Source organism: Spinacia oleracea, chromosome 1 (genome assembly GCF_020520425.1).
Source record: "Spinacia oleracea cultivar Varoflay chromosome 1, BTI_SOV_V1, whole genome shotgun sequence".
NCBI lineage: Eukaryota > Viridiplantae > Streptophyta > Magnoliopsida > Caryophyllales > Amaranthaceae > Spinacia > Spinacia oleracea.
Window position 1 is genome coordinate 127010285 of NC_079487.1, and position 18233 is coordinate 127028517.

The window sequence follows — 18233 nt, forward strand, 5'->3', positions numbered from 1 at the left end:
TCGTTCTACATACAAGTAAACAACTATAATTTTTAACTTTGTATAGTAATATGCAAATTTAGTTCATTTGAATGTTTTTTTTACACAACTTTGAATTTATACTTTTTCATATATATATATATATATATATATATATATATATATATATATATATATATATATATATATATATATATATATATATATATATATATATATATATATATATATATATATATATATATATATATATCATGTTTTCCTAATATCACAAGTCTTTTAGTTAGTATTAAAATAATAAAATGTTTTAGTAGTAGCCGTGCGTTACACGGGCCCTAAACTAATTAAGCCTCTAAGTCCAATCATCTCCAATTTCAACTTTCAACACAATAGTTTTCTTAATCACCAGAAGAAAAAAAAGGTTACTCGTCAGAGGTGTAAGTGTATTGAGAAAAGTACAATTCAATCCTCCCTTATTGATTTTTAAAGGGGCTTCTATGGGTTTTCACGGTTGGAAAGCGATCTTTGGCTTATTTGTTGCTTTTCCTTTTGTTTTGTTTGTTTGTTTATTTTGAGGTTTATAATAACGCTTCCTCCTTTGCGAGGATATTTCTCCCTCGAAAAATAGGATTTTTCTTCTCCTCCCTTCTTCACCATGAAATTGGTTCATTTGTAGAGAATTATGCAGGATCGCAAAAGTTATTATTCAGTCGAATAAGGGTCTGTTTGGTAAGCTATTTCAATCACCTTAAATCATTAGGTGCTAATATGATAAGTCACCTTAAACAATTAGGAGTGTTTGGCAGATAGCTGAAATAAAATATAAGGTGGAAAAAGTGACTGATATTGAAACTTTAATCTGATTAATGTTTGAGTTTCAGCTCCTGAAATTTTTTATTTCTTTATAAAAAAAAATAATAATAAAATCCTAAATAATTGATAAACCCCTAATAAAAGGTTATACTTTGTATTTCTTTGGGTAAAAAGCTCGGCAGACTCTGCAACTAAAGAACAAACCATTGTTGATTTTTTTTTTTGATAAAACAAACCATTGTTGATTACAACCGGGGAAAATTTTGCAATTATTTGAATACTCCCTGCAATTAGGCAACCATTGTCGAACATTGACGCAAGAACCTTAAGAAAATTGAGTACTCCCTGCAATTAGGCAAGCTTAAGAGGTTAAAGTGTTTTACAGCTTTTGGATTCTTGGTATATTTGATTTGTTTTTTTGTTGGTGGAAATTGAGTAAGAGGCAATGGATATTTGATTTGTTTGTTGTGACACTAGTGGCTTCCGGAAGGTTTGTAACTGACATAAAATAAATAATTTGACAAGGTAATATGAAGTATTATGAGATTTAAATTCATATCCCTCCGATAATCGTAAAGAGTATACTACTCTATATATTGTATTTTGGACAAAAGGAAGTAAGTTAAAAGTGTTGATTGTATACAAAATAACAACTTTGTGAGGCAATTTAGAAGGTGCACCATGGTGCACATAAAGCATGGTGCACCTTAAGAACACTAGTATATAATTGAAAGAACATCTGGTTACGAGAAAAGAAAATGAGTATTTTTTTATTTAGGTTTTTAATAAATAATAAAATAATATACATAGCCTAAATCAAGTAGTTAGATTGTTCCTCCGAATAAGTTGTATATTTCGATCTAGCGTTATGTGTGAAATTTGTTAGGTTCAAATTTCTTTTTAGATGTCGTATGACTTTTATTATTATTATTATTATTAATGAATTACTTTTACTATAATTTTTTTTGTTATATTATAGTCTTTTTGTTTTAGTTGTATTATACTCTGTTACGAGGACATAGATAACACGGGGATCTCTGTTACGAGGAGATATATAAAGAATGTTTACAACAATAAAGAATAAATGGCACAATTGAAGGTTGGCTCAAGCAAGCACTATTATCCCTCATCATTATCATTACCCTATTGTCTCAAAAAAACTCCTGCGAGAAGCGGGATAAAGAGGATCGGACTCACTATTAGCCTTCCTTTGAAAAATAAATAAATAAAGCAAGCACTATTAGCCTACTACCACCCCTAAACTGGGAATGTAAGGGAAAACAAATGCAAAATTACAAGTATCAGCCACATTATTTTATTTTAGCTACTTGGTGGTAGAAATGTGCAAGACCCAATAACATTCCCGGGGCATCAATTTCCAATAACAGCCTTCCTGAATCCTGATTAGGTTGTGGTATCAGTTGCATCCGAAAGCACGTTTAGATCTATATTGCTCCTCGTCCATTATTAGAGGTGGAATATTCCATGGTGCAAGAGGATATCCATATACCTTTCCACCTGAAACACCATATAATACAATGTTCTGTTAAGATCTGAACCATGAAACATCATGTGTGAGAATCCCACGTTGATAAAAGAAAGAAAGTTAAACACTTAATAAGGCCAATGGCTATTCCCCTTATTGTCATATGGTTCTAAGGTGGAACCTCATACGGTCTTGTTAAGTGGACTCTCTCTTTTGACGACGGGTGCGGCTCAGGCCCGTATATAACATCTTTTCTATGATGACTAGTTTTGAATGGCTGTATCAATAATTGGCAACAAGGTACACCCTCTTACATTTTATACATGTGAGAGAAGATCGAATTATACCTTCTCTGGTTGCTTCTTCGCACCTTCTCTTGTAACTCGAATAAAGCTCCGGGTCCAAAGATTCGGACAGTTTTTTACACTTCTCTTCAGCCTCGGCAATATTTTTAGCCTAGGAATCCACATAAACGTACAGATAGCATTAATATATACGGAGTAATCAACCATATATAAATAATAATTAAATACTTGGTACGTATATATTTTGAAGAAAGAATGTATTACTAGCTTGGTTGAGGCGTCAGCGCCATATATTCTGACAAACATGCGTAAGATATTGAAATTATTCTCCAGCACATCCTCCTGGACAAGAAACAAACCACATGAGCACATGAACTAGCTGACCAGATCAACAAATTACATATTCGGATGACCCTTTTCACATAAACTGACCTCATAGTCGAACCTGGTGCATCGTCATCGTTTTCAGTAGAGAATGATAATTGAACAACAAATTAACACAATTAAGTTTAATCATTATTGTATGGCCGTGGAGAAACAGATCGAGGTTCACAGAAATATAATATCAAAGGGAAGTTAGTTACTCACAGGTCATCTGATACCTCCACCAGATATTCGGAGATTGTCAAGAATTCCATATGCAGATCATTAACCTTCATCCAATTCAAGTTCCAAATATAAACCCATTAATCCATTATATATAGCACCAGTGCCCAAATTAAAGGACACGTACACAGTACACAGTATACAGTACACTGTACACTGTACACTTCAAACTCACAGACTTTTAAGCAGGAAAACAACAAATTAAAGGAAGGAAATACCTCTGCTCCCCGCAGCTGATACAGAAGAAGATTCAAAAACCGATAATCAAAAGATTTCAGTTCAATACCCCTCAATACGTCTTCAATTGAAATCTGTATATAATTATGTTCAAATAAACAACAATTAATGTATTAACTACTTCTTTGAAACTTAAGACCCAGATAGTCGTTGATAAATATGTGAATTTTCACAGATTTAATTAAGCACCTCAGTTTGTTCTATTGCATTACAAAGCCGCCTTTCTAAAGCCCAGTACTCTTCTCCATCTTTCAGTTCTTTTCTTATCCTGCACGCGCCCGCGTTTAAGGAAATTAAAAACAATTCAACACGTTGCATCAAAATAATAATAATTCAACACAGACTTGTAAGTTGTAACAGAAGCAATACGTACCTCTGTGTTAGCAGACCATGATTCTCAAGTAGGAGCGTAAGTGGCCGTAATGGTTCTGATTCAAAAACTTTGTTGAGCCTGCATACCTGGATATTGTATAAATAAATTTTTTAAAAAAAACTCAGAAAAATTCCGGTGTTCAAGAAGAGTCTAAAAAAACAGCCATTTCATCAGCTTACTTACTTCATCGGATTTTCCATTTGGATCAGCTTCTTTGTTTACAGTTACCTCAACAATTTTCTCATTCAAAGCGTCCAACTGTTGATCAAAAGCAAATGTATTAAAGGCCATAACAATCCAGACCTGATGAACTACGAATTTCTAAACACCACAAACTCGATCGTCAAACCAATTCATTTACATAGTTATATACTGGATTTTGAATTATTCTGTAGGACAACACACGATTTTTGATCTCACGGGACCAAATCTTCATACCGACGGATGATTTTGAACACAGTTTTATGATGGGGACATTAGAAAAATTAAGCTACTCCTATATAGAATGAAATTTATATGATCATACTCAGATTTTAACAAGGGTCGGAACTAAAAAAAAATACACTATGAAATTTTCCGTCCAGAAATCCGGGTCCACCCAGCTAGGCCGCAAGGAATATACCCCATCGTACCTGGTAGATAAAGCTTTCAGTGAAAGAAAGCATAGGTAAATATTTGAATATAGCTTCTGGGCTGTTCTCATCCATCCCATGGAACATATAGTACGATCGACACTGCAAGAAAGCCGGATGAATTTTAGAATCAAGTGTTTGACGAAGGTTTACCACAACAAAGATTCAAAGAAAGCAAGCTAGCTTCAATTCCACACATCGCTACCTTTTTTATTTTTTCTCTTGTCACATGGGTAATAAATAATGTGAACTAAACAGGGCCTATAGAATAGTTCACATGTTTAACCATCTCGATCCCTTATTTAATTAGAAAATTCCAAAATGTAAGCGTACTTTTTAAAAGAAATACAAAAGGCAGTCTGGGTATCAGACAGTCAATATCCGATTTTTCATGTCAGTTACAGAACCTTAATTTTGATAATTCGGGTTAGAAAATTGAGTGCGGGAAATTTGGTGGGTATTTGATATTTAGGTTAATGATGTTAATAACTCAATACGGATAGCAAGGGCATAATGTTGGTGTTCTTTCTTCTCTAGAACTTTCTACCTCTGCTAGATTTTCTAGACACTTTGTAATTAGATTTTTTTTTAATATAATTTTGATTAATATTTTCACAATTCGTATATTCAAATGTCCAAAAATGTCAGCCTATCATAACCAAGAAGAATAAGTCAGTCCATCGCGATCAAATGGTACTAGGAATGAAAAGTTACTGACAAAGTCTTCAAGTGTGGAATTTGCTCGTTGCATCGCATCCAACCCAATAAAAGCGTCGCTTTCCAAGGACGGATTGGTTGCAGACCCATGACTGCTACTGCCCGTATTCTTCTTAACCAGATTAACAGATATTGATGAATCACCCAAACCACCTGTGGTCCCTCGTTCTCCTACAACATAAACAATCAGATCATCTATGCGGGTACAAGTGAGTTATATCTGACAAAGACATCTTCCCCCTTTTCTTGCTTTTGAAAAAAAAGGAGTTGGTATAATATTTTACAGATAACGACCAAAATCGCCATCAGAAATTTGAAGGTGGAAGTCATATCATAAAGAGTTGACGGACGTACCTTCGAGCTGGAGTAGAGTCGTCAAGTCTTCATCTCTCTTGGCCATCGTAGCCACAGTAGACGACGATGGCGGCTGTGCTCGGAGGCGGAGGCGGAGGCGGAGGCAGGGATAACCGCATGGAAGACTAAGGCCATGAAATGAGGATTTTGGCGGGAATGAAAACAGAGAGTGGGTTGCCAACATTTTTGAGAAGAGAGAGTGGGTTGCCAACATTTTGCAACAAGTGATCGATCTGCTTTGAATTGGGAGTTCTATTTAGTGCTAAGCGACTACTCACTACTCACTACTCACTACTCACTACTCACTAGTGAGCTTCAAAGATCGAGTTTTTATAGTGTCTTTATTAATGTTAGGATACAGTGCTAATTGTGTATAAATAATAATATAATAAACGAATATATTATTCTTTTATATAATTTTTGATATGATTAACTCTTATTTTTACAATGCTTATATAGGTGTTGTAATTATGTAAACACCTTAAATAACTAACTTAAAAATGAATGATATTAAAACTAAATCAATAATAATTTAGTAATATCTAAATATAAATTCTTAATTTAGAGAGAATTAAGGATGCTCTTTTATTTTTAACACTCCTCCTTGAAGAGCTTCATTTGAATGCCAAGTTTTTCTCTTAATCGCTCAAAGCTTGCTTTCGGAAGTGCTTTTGTAAATATGTCAGCAATTTGTTCTTCAGAAGTACAATGAACAAGGCTGATCTTTCCTTCATTTTCAACTTCTCGGAGAAAGTGATATTTTATTTTGATATGTTCTGTTTTTCGGTGAAGAACTGGATTCTTAGCTATAGTAATAGCAGATTTACTATCGCAGAATATCGTTATGGGTTGTTTTTGAACTTCACCCATTTCAGCTAAAATTCCTCTAATAAGCCATATTGTCTGATTTGCGGCTGCACATACTGCAATATATTCAGCTTCTGCCGTAGATTGAGCCACAATATCTTGCTTTTTCCAAAGCCAAGAAAATACGACATTTCCAAGTGAAAACACGTATCCTGATGTACTTTTCATGTCATCGATAGATCCAGCCCAATCACTGTCCGAATATCCAATTAGCTCAGAATATTTATTTGGCGTATACCATATTCCATAATCCGAGGTTCCTTTTAGATAGCGAAGAACTCTCTTAATTGCTTGCAAATGTATTTGACTTGGTTTCTGCATAAATCTTGCTACCATGCTTACATCGTACATCATATCTGGTCTTGTAGCAGTTAGATATAATAAGCTTCCAATTATGCTTCTGTATTGTTTAAGATCAGCATCTTCTGAATCATCTTCTTTGCTCAACTTCTCATTTTGAGCTAAAGGAGTGGATGAAGGTTTGCTATTTTCCATCTTAAACTTTCTTAAGATGTTTTGTGCATATTTCTTTTGACTTATGAAGATCCCTTCTTCTGTTTGCTTAATCTCCATACCCAGAAAATAGTTCATTAGGCCAAGATCAGTCATTTCAAATTGATTCATCATTTCTTGCTTAAACGCTTCTATCATAGATAAATCATTCCCAATAATGATTAGGTCATCCACATAAAGAGATAAGATGATAATGCGTGACCCATCTTTCTTTATGTATAAGGTTACTTCATTAGGACTCCTCTTGAGACCTTGTTGAGTAAAGTAACCATCAATTCTACTATACCAAGCTCGCGGAGCTTGCTTGAGCCCGTATAGAGCTTTCTTCAATCTCAATACTTTATCTTCTTTTCCTTCCACGACAAAACCAAGAGGTTGTAAGTTTTTTTGTTATGTCAAGTACATAAGTACTTTTTCCGATTATATATATTACTTTTAGTCATAGGCTATTTTTTGTAATGTTATTTTTCATTATAAATGTTGGCCAATGTTTGCTAAGCAAGAAAATTTAGGAGGGTATTAACGCCGGTATGGGACGGGGGTGAGACGTAGATGGATACCAAGCCACCAAGGCAGGTGGTGTGCGACGATAGATTTTAATTTGTACCCGTTGGGATGAGGAACATAAATTTTGTATCGACCAAGAGTGAGGGGACGAGGATAAGAATGAAAAATTTGAAGTAGGGATGGAGATGAAGGGAACGTAACTATGTCTATATGCGCATCTGTCTAGCCCCACCCCGCCCGTCCCGCCCTGCCGCGTCCCATCGACATCCATACTTATAAATAGAGATGTGCCACAGGACACTCCACTATTCTGTATCAGACGATTCAGACTTCGTACATAAGTGTGTGGCTAACAGCTAACTGGCTACCCGTGAAGATTGGCAAATCTGTAAAACGTGTTTTTTTTCTTTGTTGTTGTTTAGGTAAACTTTTGTGTTCAGGATTGCACATTGCAGGCATCTGACATCATATTTCAGACGGCACATGCGTGGGCCTTGAACAATCCCAAATTAATGGCAGTTGAGATTTCAGGTACATCATACATTCATACATGGCTACATGCACATGTGTGGGCCTTGAACAATCGCAAATTATATGGCAATTAAGCGACTACCGAATAATAAAATTATCACTATATTTTTTTTTCTACTTCTTCTTCCAAGTGCAGAATAACCCCAACTCCCCAAGGGAGTGATCAACCGCTGTTAGTACTATACTCCCTCCGTCCTTTAATACTCGCACCGGTTTGACCGGTGCGGAGTTTAAGACATTTGATTTGACTTATTAATTTAATGGGTGTTAGTTGATAGTGGGGTATTTTTTTTAATATAGTTAGTGGAAAATGTGTAAGAGGTGGAGAGTGGTGAGTGGGGGTGGGTATTTTTAAATGATTTTTTTGTAGGGAATAGGGGTGTAGGTGGGGTTAGTAGTAAGTGTGAGAAATAATATAATATTGGTATAAATTTCCATTTATAGAAGCGGTGCAAGTATTAAGGGACGGCCCGAAAAGGAAATCGGTGCGAGTATTAAGGGACGGAGGGAGTACTAGATAAAATGTTATGGTTGTATTAAAATTTGATATATCCATGCAAAAAAAAAATTGAAACAGAAAAATTAAGAAGACTACTTAATTTTTTTTTTGGTTCTACTACGAGGAGTTCCCACCGCCTTCGGCGAGTGGACTAACCTCCCGCGGGAGTTTGCATGGGTACCTCGATGGGCAGCATCCCTCCCAGTTGTGATTTTTCCATTCCCAAGACCTTGGTTAAGGAGCAAAAGACCCTTAACCACTCATGCCAACCTCAATTGGTAAGAAGACTACTTAATGAATGGGTAAAAGTATTGTTATATATATACTTTCAATGTTTTTTAAAATATTGTCATTGTTGTATTAAAATATGTCATTATTGTTTATATTTTAGTCATTTGTTTGACTTTTCAACATATTATGCGAAAATACTATTTTGCTCGTTGTCTGACGCCGGTGTATCACTCCTCGCAATTCAGCTCGCTTTGGCTAACAATAATATAATATGGACTTTATTGTTTTTTTTTTTTTTTTTACTACGTAAGAAAAACCTATTGAACTATCACCTATCACAGGTTAGCCAGTTCGACCATACAAGTCAGAGATTGAGCCACTCTCTAGCATTTTTGCAGATGATGAAGCTCGACCCTACTCCGTATAACTTTCAAGTTACATACAAGTTTGAATTTTCCACCAATTCTATCAACTTATATTGATTATTGCTCAGATGTCCTATGAGAGTATGATGTGTTTCATATCTTATCTTATCAGGTACGACTCATACAATTATATAACGGTCACAAATGAAAAAAAACATGTAACTTATGTCATGTCAAGTGGCATCGATCAAATGAACGAATATCACATTATTTGCTTATCTTTACAGGTAGGCGACTAGGCGGTAGGCCACAACTCACAAGCCCACAAACTAATGTCCGCTATGGAGTATGGAGTACCCATCTTATCAAGTTATAAGATTGGGAGATCCGCATAATTCATTGCTACCGAGAAGGAAACAAGATGGCGGATAAGCTTGTAAATTTAGGTGTCATTTAAAGGGAGAGAGTCTTGTATTTCGATGTTTCACCGCACGAATTCATAAGCCACGAGAATATCATGGGCGTCACCACGCCAAGATTTTTTAGTTAATAGCTTTAATTTTTGTACGAGGCTTACCACTCCTTAGCATCAAAAAAAAAAAAAAAAAATACTTATATCGACCATAATTTATGTTATTATCATGACTAACTAATGTTTCACTCCTACCGTTCCAATATAATTGCCCTAATAAATTTTGAGTTTTCAATTTAATTTCCCTAGTAATTGTTTTATCGAGTTTTATGTGACAAGTCCGTATAATTTTAATTGAAAAATGGCCATGGTGGGAGATAAAGTTTTTCATGAAATGCTCCTAAGGTTTTATGGAGCGCAACAAATGCTTTCATGGTTTTAAAAAATATAATATCCCCCCCTCTTTTTAATATGCACCAAATACCTAATTTTTGACGGTTCGTTAGTGCTCTTTTAAGTCATAAACTCAATTCACCAAATACACCTACTTTGAAACTTATTACACCAAATGTACCTATTTAAAATTTATTGCATATACCCGTTTGAAGAAGAAAAGCAGGTATGGTGGAACCCTAATAAAGAGAAAAGAAACAGTGGATATTGTTATTAGTATGAATAGAAAAAACTTGTGTTAATAGTTTAATTCTTAAACAAGAGTAATGAACCAATCAAAAGCGTTAGGTGTGAACCAATTAAAAGACCAAACTCTTTTTGACGGAACCTTTCGAGTTTTTAGAGAAAATCACGTAAAATTTTTGCAAGATTTCAAAAAAAAAAAATCAAGAAAACTCGAGAGACTCTTTTCACTTGTCTTCAGCAAGTCTTAGACCTTACTTTTGCGATTGCTCGACTCTTTTCGGGTCGGGTACAGGTCGGGTTTTGGGTTACCTGTTTTACCGTAATTTCGGGTCATGGTCGGTTACGGATTCGGTCGGTTCAGATCGGATTTTCGGGTCGGGTCAGTTTTTGACAGCTCTGGAGGAAGCTAGTTGTGGTAAGGTGTGATACTACTATTAGTACGAAGCGTTATTGTATTGGAAACTTTCCACAAAATATTATAGCTTTGGTGGTAATTGATCTATTTTAATAAAATATCCACTATCTTCTCATAAAAAAACAGTTTTTTTCCCTTAAAATTAATTTATTATTTCATATTCTTGTTTCAGTTTCATTATACTCCAAATGCATCATTTTTTATTATTTTTAAAAAATTCGTATCATCTCCTAATATACATGCGTAAGCGGATTTTTAAATTAAGAAAATATGTGCATTACACGAGATAAAAACTAATTTCTCTTATAATACGGAATGATGGAATATTTTTTTTGGTGTTACTAAACGGTTCACCCTTAGTGCTAATCCGGATTTGGGGCGAATTGTAGGTGGATAGGTTCTAATCCCCTGCCAATTGTTATTGCGGGATCGAACATGCGGTCTTTTCTTCCAAGTTTAGTCGTAATCACCACTGAACCAACAGACAATTAGTAAAAAAAAAAATCAATCTCAACGAAAAGAACTGTCCTAATTTCATAAAAGAAAATCAAGGGTGTAGAGTAATGCACATTTTTTTTCTAGCCGTTGGTAAAATTATCCTTATTCCTGTTTTAGAGAAAAAAGTGATAAGAAAGAGAAGAAAATGATGCCGGCGTGTGTTCTTGACGTATCTGCCGTCAACACCACCGTGTCAAGTGATAATAGTAGTCCTCCTGGCTTCGCTGCTGCCGTTTCCAACAATGTCGATCATCTCTCTCTGCCCTTGCTAGGTTTGTTTTCCACCACCGCCGCCGCCAAAGAGTGGTCCCCATCTCATTCATCATCTCTCTACCGCATTGACCGCTGGGGCCCACCTTACTTCGCTGTTAACAACTCCGGGAACATCACCGTCAAGCCATTCGGTGATGCCACGTTGCCTCCCCAAGAAATTGATCTGCTAAAAGTTGTGAAAAGAGTTTCCGACGAGAAATCCAACGGTGGATTAGGTCTTCAGTTACCACTCATCGTACGGTTCCCAGACGTCCTCAAACACCGCCTTGAATCACTTCAACTGGCTTTCGATTCCGCCGTGCGATCCACCGGGTATGGGTCCCACTATCAGGGAGTGTACCCTGTGAAATGCAACCAGGACCGTTTTATTGTTGAGGATATTGTCAAATTCGGGCACGGGTTTCGGTTCGGACTCGAAGCCGGGTCTAAACCGGAGCTCCTGCTCGCTTTAAGCTGTCTCTGTAAGGGTCACCCTGATGCTTTCTTGGTATGCAATGGTTTCAAAGATGCTGAGTACATTTCTCTTGCAATCATCGCAAGGAAGCTAGCTATCAATACCGTGGTTGTTCTTGAGCAAGTAGAAGAAGTTGATTTGGTGATTGAATTGAGCCGGATACTTGGCATTCGACCTGTAATTGGTGTCCGTGCGAAGCTCCGGACAAAACATTCAGGTAATTTCGGGCCAACGTCGGGTGAGAAGGGAAAGTTCGGGTTAACAACCATTCAGATTCTGGAGGTTGTGAAGAAGGTTGATGCAGTTGAAATGTTAGATTGCCTTCAACTCCTGCATTTCCACATTGGGTCTCAAATCCCTTCTACGGGCCTTTTATCCGATTGTGTTGGCGAGGGTGCTCAGATTTACTGTGAATTGGCCCGCCTTGGTGCTAATATGCGAGTGATCGACGTGGGTGGCGGTCTAGGGATCGATTACGACGGGTCGAAATCGAGTGAATCGGATATCTCAGTGGGTTATACGTTAGATGAGTATGCTTCTGTTGTTGTTAGTGTGGTTCAGAATGTTTGTGACCGCAAGGGGGTGAAACACCCTGTTATATGCAGTGAGAGTGGGAGGGCAATAGTTTCACACCACTCAATTCTAGTGTTTAATGCTATATCCTCCTCCTCCACCTCCGCTATTACAGCCACTCCGGCGGCGGCGATTCTGTCGCAGGAATGGGATTCTTTGGTTGAGGGTCTACCAGAAGAGACTCGTCGAGATGTACACAGCGTATCTTGTTCATTTACCCAAAAAGATTTCGATGCTTGCATAGTGCATGCTGATGAGTTGAAGCAACGTTGTATTGAACGGTTCAAAGATGGGTGTTTGGGAATGGAGCACCTGGCCGCGGTCGACCGGTTATGCCAAATGGTGTGGAAAGCGGTTGGTAATGGTGTCGGTGACGGTGACTCGTCGATCACTTCTTACCTTATTAATTTGTCAGTTTTTACTTCTATTCCTGACTTTTTTGGGATGGGGCAGTTATTTCCAATAACCCCAATTCACAAGCTTGAAGAAAGGCCTGTGGTTAGGGGGATTTTGTGTGATTTAACATGCGACAGCTATGGTAAGATTGATAGGTTTATTGGAGGTGAGTGTAGTTTGCCTCTCCACGAACTGAAGAGAAAGAATAATGTGTATTATCTGGGGATGTTTTTGGGCGGGGCTTATGAGGAGACATTAGGAGGAGTCCATAACCTGTTTGGTGGCCCGAGCGTGGTTCAGGTAATGCACAGCGACATAAACAACTACAACTTTGAGGTTACGCTGGCTGTACCAGGTCTGTCTAGTGGGGACATCCTCCGGGCGATGCAGCACCAGCCCGAGCTCATGTTACAGACACTTAAACAAAGGGTTGAGGAGTACCTCCCTAACAACAACAACAACAACAACAACAACAACCGCAACAACCACAACAACAACCGCAACAACAACCGCAACAACCACAACAACAAGGATGACGACGACATTGCCTCCCTCACCAACGGGCTGACCCGTTCCTTCAACAATATGCCGTACCTTGTGGTGGGACCTTTAGCTTCGTCTTGCAGCTTCACCAACAATAATATATGATCTTTACTTCTGTGGTGGTGGTGGTGGTGGTGGTAAGGACTGAGGAATGACTATGAGGATCGGATATATAGCTGCAACGTAACGTAATGTAACGGCAATTCGTCTCTATGATTGATTCAATGGTTATTTTTTTTTTCAAAAAACAGTCATAAACACATATCAACGATCTGTATTATTAAAATTATTTGTGCAATTATAAAGAACCATCCAAACAATTATATTATTTGTGTTGTTTTAATTTCGTAGTATTATTGTTCAGTCCCTAGGGATATGATTTATCCAAGTTTCATTCTAAGTCGAGTTGATCTTGTTTTTAACTTGTTAAGTGTCTTAATGTCTGATTGTTCCGAACCCACGGTTGTGCCGAAGTCGGTCTCTGCAACCCTCGTTCGGCTTAACCACATGTTTATTGTCATTATTTCTTGTTTGCTGGAGTAATTTTAATAAGGACTACTTATACAAGATTCTGGTCAATTTTCAGTAAGATCTCATATCCCTACTACCTACGAGGTACTCCGCCGAACACCACCCTCTATTTTGCTTAATTTTCTTTTTCCAATTTTACCCCTCCCCTCGATTAAATCATAACACTTATAAAGGCCTGAACATCTATATAAATATATAGCATACTAAAAAAGGAAATCATTGTGGTGATGACAAATGTCACTCATAGATTCGCATCTCTTTTAAAAATAATTAAGATATTTTTTTTCTCTAACTATCTCTAAATAAAAATCTATTATGGACTACATAATATTAGATTTTCTAAATGCAAGAAAACTACGCATATACGATTAACTAAACACACTATTGATTTGAAGTTGATATGTGTCTAATTTACGTATCAAAATAGTTATTTATGGTCATATATTTGGAATAATAAAATCTATTACCATGACAATACAATACTAAAATTTTCTAATCCAGTTTGTCATATATTTGGAAGAATAAATCTAACAATACATTCTACTAAAATTTTATAATCCATTTTGTCATATATTTGGAACAATAAAAAAAATCTATTACCATGACATAAATAATAAGAGTTTTCTAATGGTATATTATTTTGTCGACTTTACATAATTACAATTCTAAGTATTTAAAAAAACGACCAAATATAACTAAGAATGTACATTATCTCTTATATTGGATAACATATTAATAACTAGATTCGACTAATATTACAACTATTAAATTGATATTCTATAACATACGATGATTCTATGTACCTTTCAGGAAAAGAAAGTTAATTTAATTTATATACATTTAACTGTACTACATATTACACTATCAAAGTTATACTATTTTCTAGAAAAATTTTAAACTTATAATATAAAAAAACCGACAATAATTTTATGTAAGTGACCTTTTTTTTTTAAAGTAAACAAAAAAATCTTGGCTAGGTATATTTGTAATTTTTCACGCCATGCTTCCAAGGTATACTCACAGTAAGAAAATAAGATATGCAACATCTGGGCATACTTTATAAACCCTCATATGAAACATCTGGGTATACTTTATAAACCCTCTTTGCAAGAGCTTCAGCGAAATAAGTCGCAACTTTCCTCATAGATATGATGCAACTTGAGAAGCCACTCAACACACAATTTGTTTCAACAGAGCTTCAGCCAACCCCATATTTTGTTGTTCAATCGCTTCAGCACACGCCATCAGATTATGAACCAATCTCACCCCGTTCTCTTGCGAATCCACCAACACAACCGGTTGTTCTAGCTTTTGTGTGACCTCTGTTATGCCTATGTTTATGCCTTAGACCATCTTGCTCAAGCTGTTCTTGGAAGGAGAAGCAACGAGGAGAGAGAAATGAAGATTTTTTTTAGGGTTTCTGTATGTAATTAGGGGGAATTACAGGGAAAATATTAAAAATTAAAAATTATTCGTTTTTACGGGTCACGTGCAATTCACGCGTTGGTCAACGCCGGAAAATGGGTCTTGGTCCTTATTAACAACAAAAAATCGTATTTGGGTCCTATCTCACAATTTTTTTTTAAAAAGGTCATTTGTCACAATTTTTTGATTATACCAAAATTCCAAAATATTACGATAATGAGAATGTAGTAAAATTTATTTTTGATATTTAAGATTAAGTATTCGTACTAAAGAAATTATATGGCTAGAGGGCTCATTTTGTTAATTAGTTAATAAAGGGCCTATAAAATATTTGAGACAACCTTGTTAAATACATTAAAGCAATAGTTAACTTTTGTTATGCATATCCATATTCATTATATGGCACATATTTTTAAATAGTTGATAGTACTATAATAATATAATTGATAGTCCAAGTTAAACTATTATAAGATTTTCTATATCAGTTATCAGAATTGAATGCAAAGATCTTTCATTGGATTACAAATAATAAACAATCAAAGGAACGATCCAACATATTTGTACTTAGTATATTACAATTTCTAAACAAAACTTGATAGTACTTACAATTAGTCATATTTATGTCCGTAGTATAATAAATAATTCGTAGTATAATCTATTATTACCATACGTAATTAGAACATTTTAGGTAAAATATATACAAAGTATATTAATTATTTTATCTTAGGTTAGTTACCAATACTATAAAAGAGGCAAATTAGAGCGGCATTTGTCAGTTCCACATCAATTTGCCTAACTTTTAGTATAGTGCTCCGTATACAATTGTTTGTTAAAAGTCGACCAAAATAATATGTCGACCAAGATAGTGGGTCAATTCACGGTCTATATCTATGTAACTATGTAAGTATATATCATACGAAGTATATGGTACTAGGCCGGCTACGAGGAAGTGGCACTATTGGTATATAAAGACATTTTCGATGTTCTCTTTTACGAGGGAGGCAAAAACACCAAATAAGTGTAACCAATTTGAGAATCTTTTTACCATTCTCCTCACTTCCAAGAGTAACCTGCAAAAAATCAACATAAGTTGGTGGAATTGATGGGGAATTCATTTTGTGACTTGGAGGTCACAGGGTCGAGCCCCATTAGTTGCGAAATGCTTGAGAGTGACTCAAGCGAAAGTCTGCATAACTGGACTGATTAACTTGTGCTAGGTATTGGTCCAAAAGGGTCCCTTTTTACCTATTAAAGTAAAAAAAAGTAACCCACAAATAATGAATAAAGAGATAACAAAGTGTTCCGTAATTTCTAAGTGTTAGCAACTAATACTAAAAGAGTAAAAGTGTATAAGAAACCAAAGATATAAACATTAGCTTACACTAATCATTAATAATATTGACCGGTGTGTGATTTTGACATACATTTTAAATAATTTCAATTTTAAAATACGTTCAATATTTAAGGAGTATTTTCCCTAAAGGTCATGTTTATTACCTGGAAAAGAAATGGACAAATGATGGACGGTGGTCAACGATAATAAAGTTAAAATTAAAAAAGAAATGGGACCATAGTTGAAGACTTGAAGTCATGTTTATTAGTGAGGTCATTGTTAAATATTCCCGCCGTCTCGGAATACTTAACCTGTTTTTCTTATCGGGCCGTCCCTTAATATTTGACTTGTTTCTAAAAATGGAAATATTATAACAATATTATATTACTCCGTATTTCTCACTCCACCCCTATTAACTCACCTACCCCCTACTCCATACAAAAAATAATTAAAAATTCAACCCCTACTCTCCCCCAACCCCACCTCTTAACCCACCTCCAACTAACTACATTAAAATAATACCTCATTATCAACTACTACATACTCCGTATTAAATTAAATAAGTCAATTCAAGTCCCTTAAACTCTGTGCCGGTCAAATCGAGTCGAGTATTCCGGGACGGAGGGAGTAATATGTTGAGTTGTATTCTCACATTCAATTCTTCCTCTATTCTTTCATGAGAAACGAATCACCCACCGAATCCTCCAACAACCATGTAATTTCCGCGAATTATTAATCTTTTTTCTGCTTCATCCAATTTTCTTTTTCTCATATTAATGATCCATTTCAAACTAGAAGTATTTGGAATTTTAGATAAATAAAGTGAAATTCCAAAGAAAAATACTTCGTTAATGAAACGGTAGAAACAATAGAAGAAAATATTGCGTGTCCTGTTACACTTTCTCCATCTTACTAATTTATTCACTTTTCCTTTAAATTGGCTACTTAAAATGCGAAAATTATGATTCACAACTTGGAACTACATACGTACTCAACCTATAGTTTCCGTGATATTTTTATTTATTTATTGGCAATTAGAGAAATTAATGGTCAAATATATACGTTGACAAAAGTAAATTCAAGACATTGTAACTACCCAGTAGAAAAAAATGAGGGAAGTTGCACAAGTAACTTTTTTTTCTCTTACAAATTCTTGTAAAAGTCGTATGATACTCATTCCTAGTTCCTATCTACTAGACTAATAGTATCAAATACTCCCTCCGTCCCGAAATACTTGACCTGTTTTCCTTATCGGGCCGTCCCTTAATACTTGACCTGTTTCTAAAAATGGAAATATTATAACAATATTATATTATTTCTCACTCCACCCCTATTAACCCACCTACCCCCTATTCCATACAAAAAATAATTAAAAATTCAACCTCTACTCTCCCCCAACCCCACCTCTTAACCCACCTCCCACTAACTACATTAAAATAATACCCACTATCAACTACTACCTATTAAATTAAATAAGTCAATTCAAGTCCCTTAAACTCTGTGCCGGTCAAACCGGATCGAGTATTCCGGGACGGAGGGAGTAATCTGATAGAGGCTATCTGTGTCTTTTTTTATACGGATTAATCATTTTACTTCCACCTTTTTTAAATGTTATACTCGCCCAAATCATTCACGAAATTGCTTTTAGGATTTTTATTTTGTAAGTCTAATGATTAAAATAATCATATTGCCAACAAAAACTGAGAGCTTTTATATTTGATTTTTA

The 18233-nt window shown here is 35.6% G+C and overlaps 2 protein-coding genes across 3 annotated transcripts; one reads left to right on the plus strand and one right to left on the minus strand.

Annotated features, from left to right (window-relative positions):
* Positions 1–1892: 1892 nt before the first annotated feature.
* On the minus strand, positions 1893–5871 carry LOC110782952 (uncharacterized). 2 transcript variants are annotated; one of them, XM_021987233.2, is made up of 12 exons: positions 5503–5870; positions 5150–5319; positions 4432–4533; positions 3983–4057; positions 3800–3885; positions 3616–3694; positions 3408–3500; positions 3172–3236; positions 3016–3028; positions 2848–2925; positions 2626–2734; positions 1893–2310 (listed from the first exon to the last, which is right to left on the minus strand). In XM_021987233.2, exons 1-12 carry the CDS (start codon positions 5714–5716, stop codon positions 2210–2212), a joined length of 1185 nt encoding a protein of 394 aa, XP_021842925.1. In that variant the 5' UTR covers positions 5717–5870; the 3' UTR covers positions 1893–2209. The 2 variants fall into 2 exon arrangements, 1 of the variants encoding a protein (XP_021842925.1); XR_008919145.1 differs by lacking the exon at positions 3016–3028 and having other exon boundaries at positions 2278–2310; positions 5503–5871.
* Positions 5872–10762: 4891 nt separating this feature from the next.
* Positions 10763–13546, plus strand: LOC110782954 (arginine decarboxylase-like). Its single transcript, XM_021987234.2, has one exon. The coding sequence runs from the start codon at positions 11125–11127 to the stop codon at positions 13321–13323; it is 2199 nt and encodes a 732-aa protein (XP_021842926.2). The 5' UTR covers positions 10763–11124; the 3' UTR covers positions 13324–13546.
* Positions 13547–18233: the final 4687 nt, after the last annotated feature.

What these genes read in the sequence shown, in the direction of transcription:
- LOC110782952 (XM_021987233.2), bottom strand. Translation starts at nt 5,716, where the DNA reads ATGTTGGCAACCCACTCTCTCTTCTCAAAAATGTTGGCAACCCACTCT. An exon ending in CAAATGGAAAATCCGATGAA is followed by an intron (nt 3,886 to 3,982) that starts GTAAGTAAGCTG and finishes TACAATATCCAG; the next exon opens with GTATGCAGGCTCAACAAAGT. An exon ending in CGAAGAAGCAACCAGAGAAG is followed by an intron (nt 2,311 to 2,625) that starts GTATAATTCGAT and finishes ATGGTGTTTCAG; the next exon opens with GTGGAAAGGTATATGGATAT.
- LOC110782954 (XM_021987234.2), top strand. Translation starts at nt 11,125, where the DNA reads ATGATGCCGGCGTGTGTTCTTGACGTATCTGCCGTCAACACCACCGTG.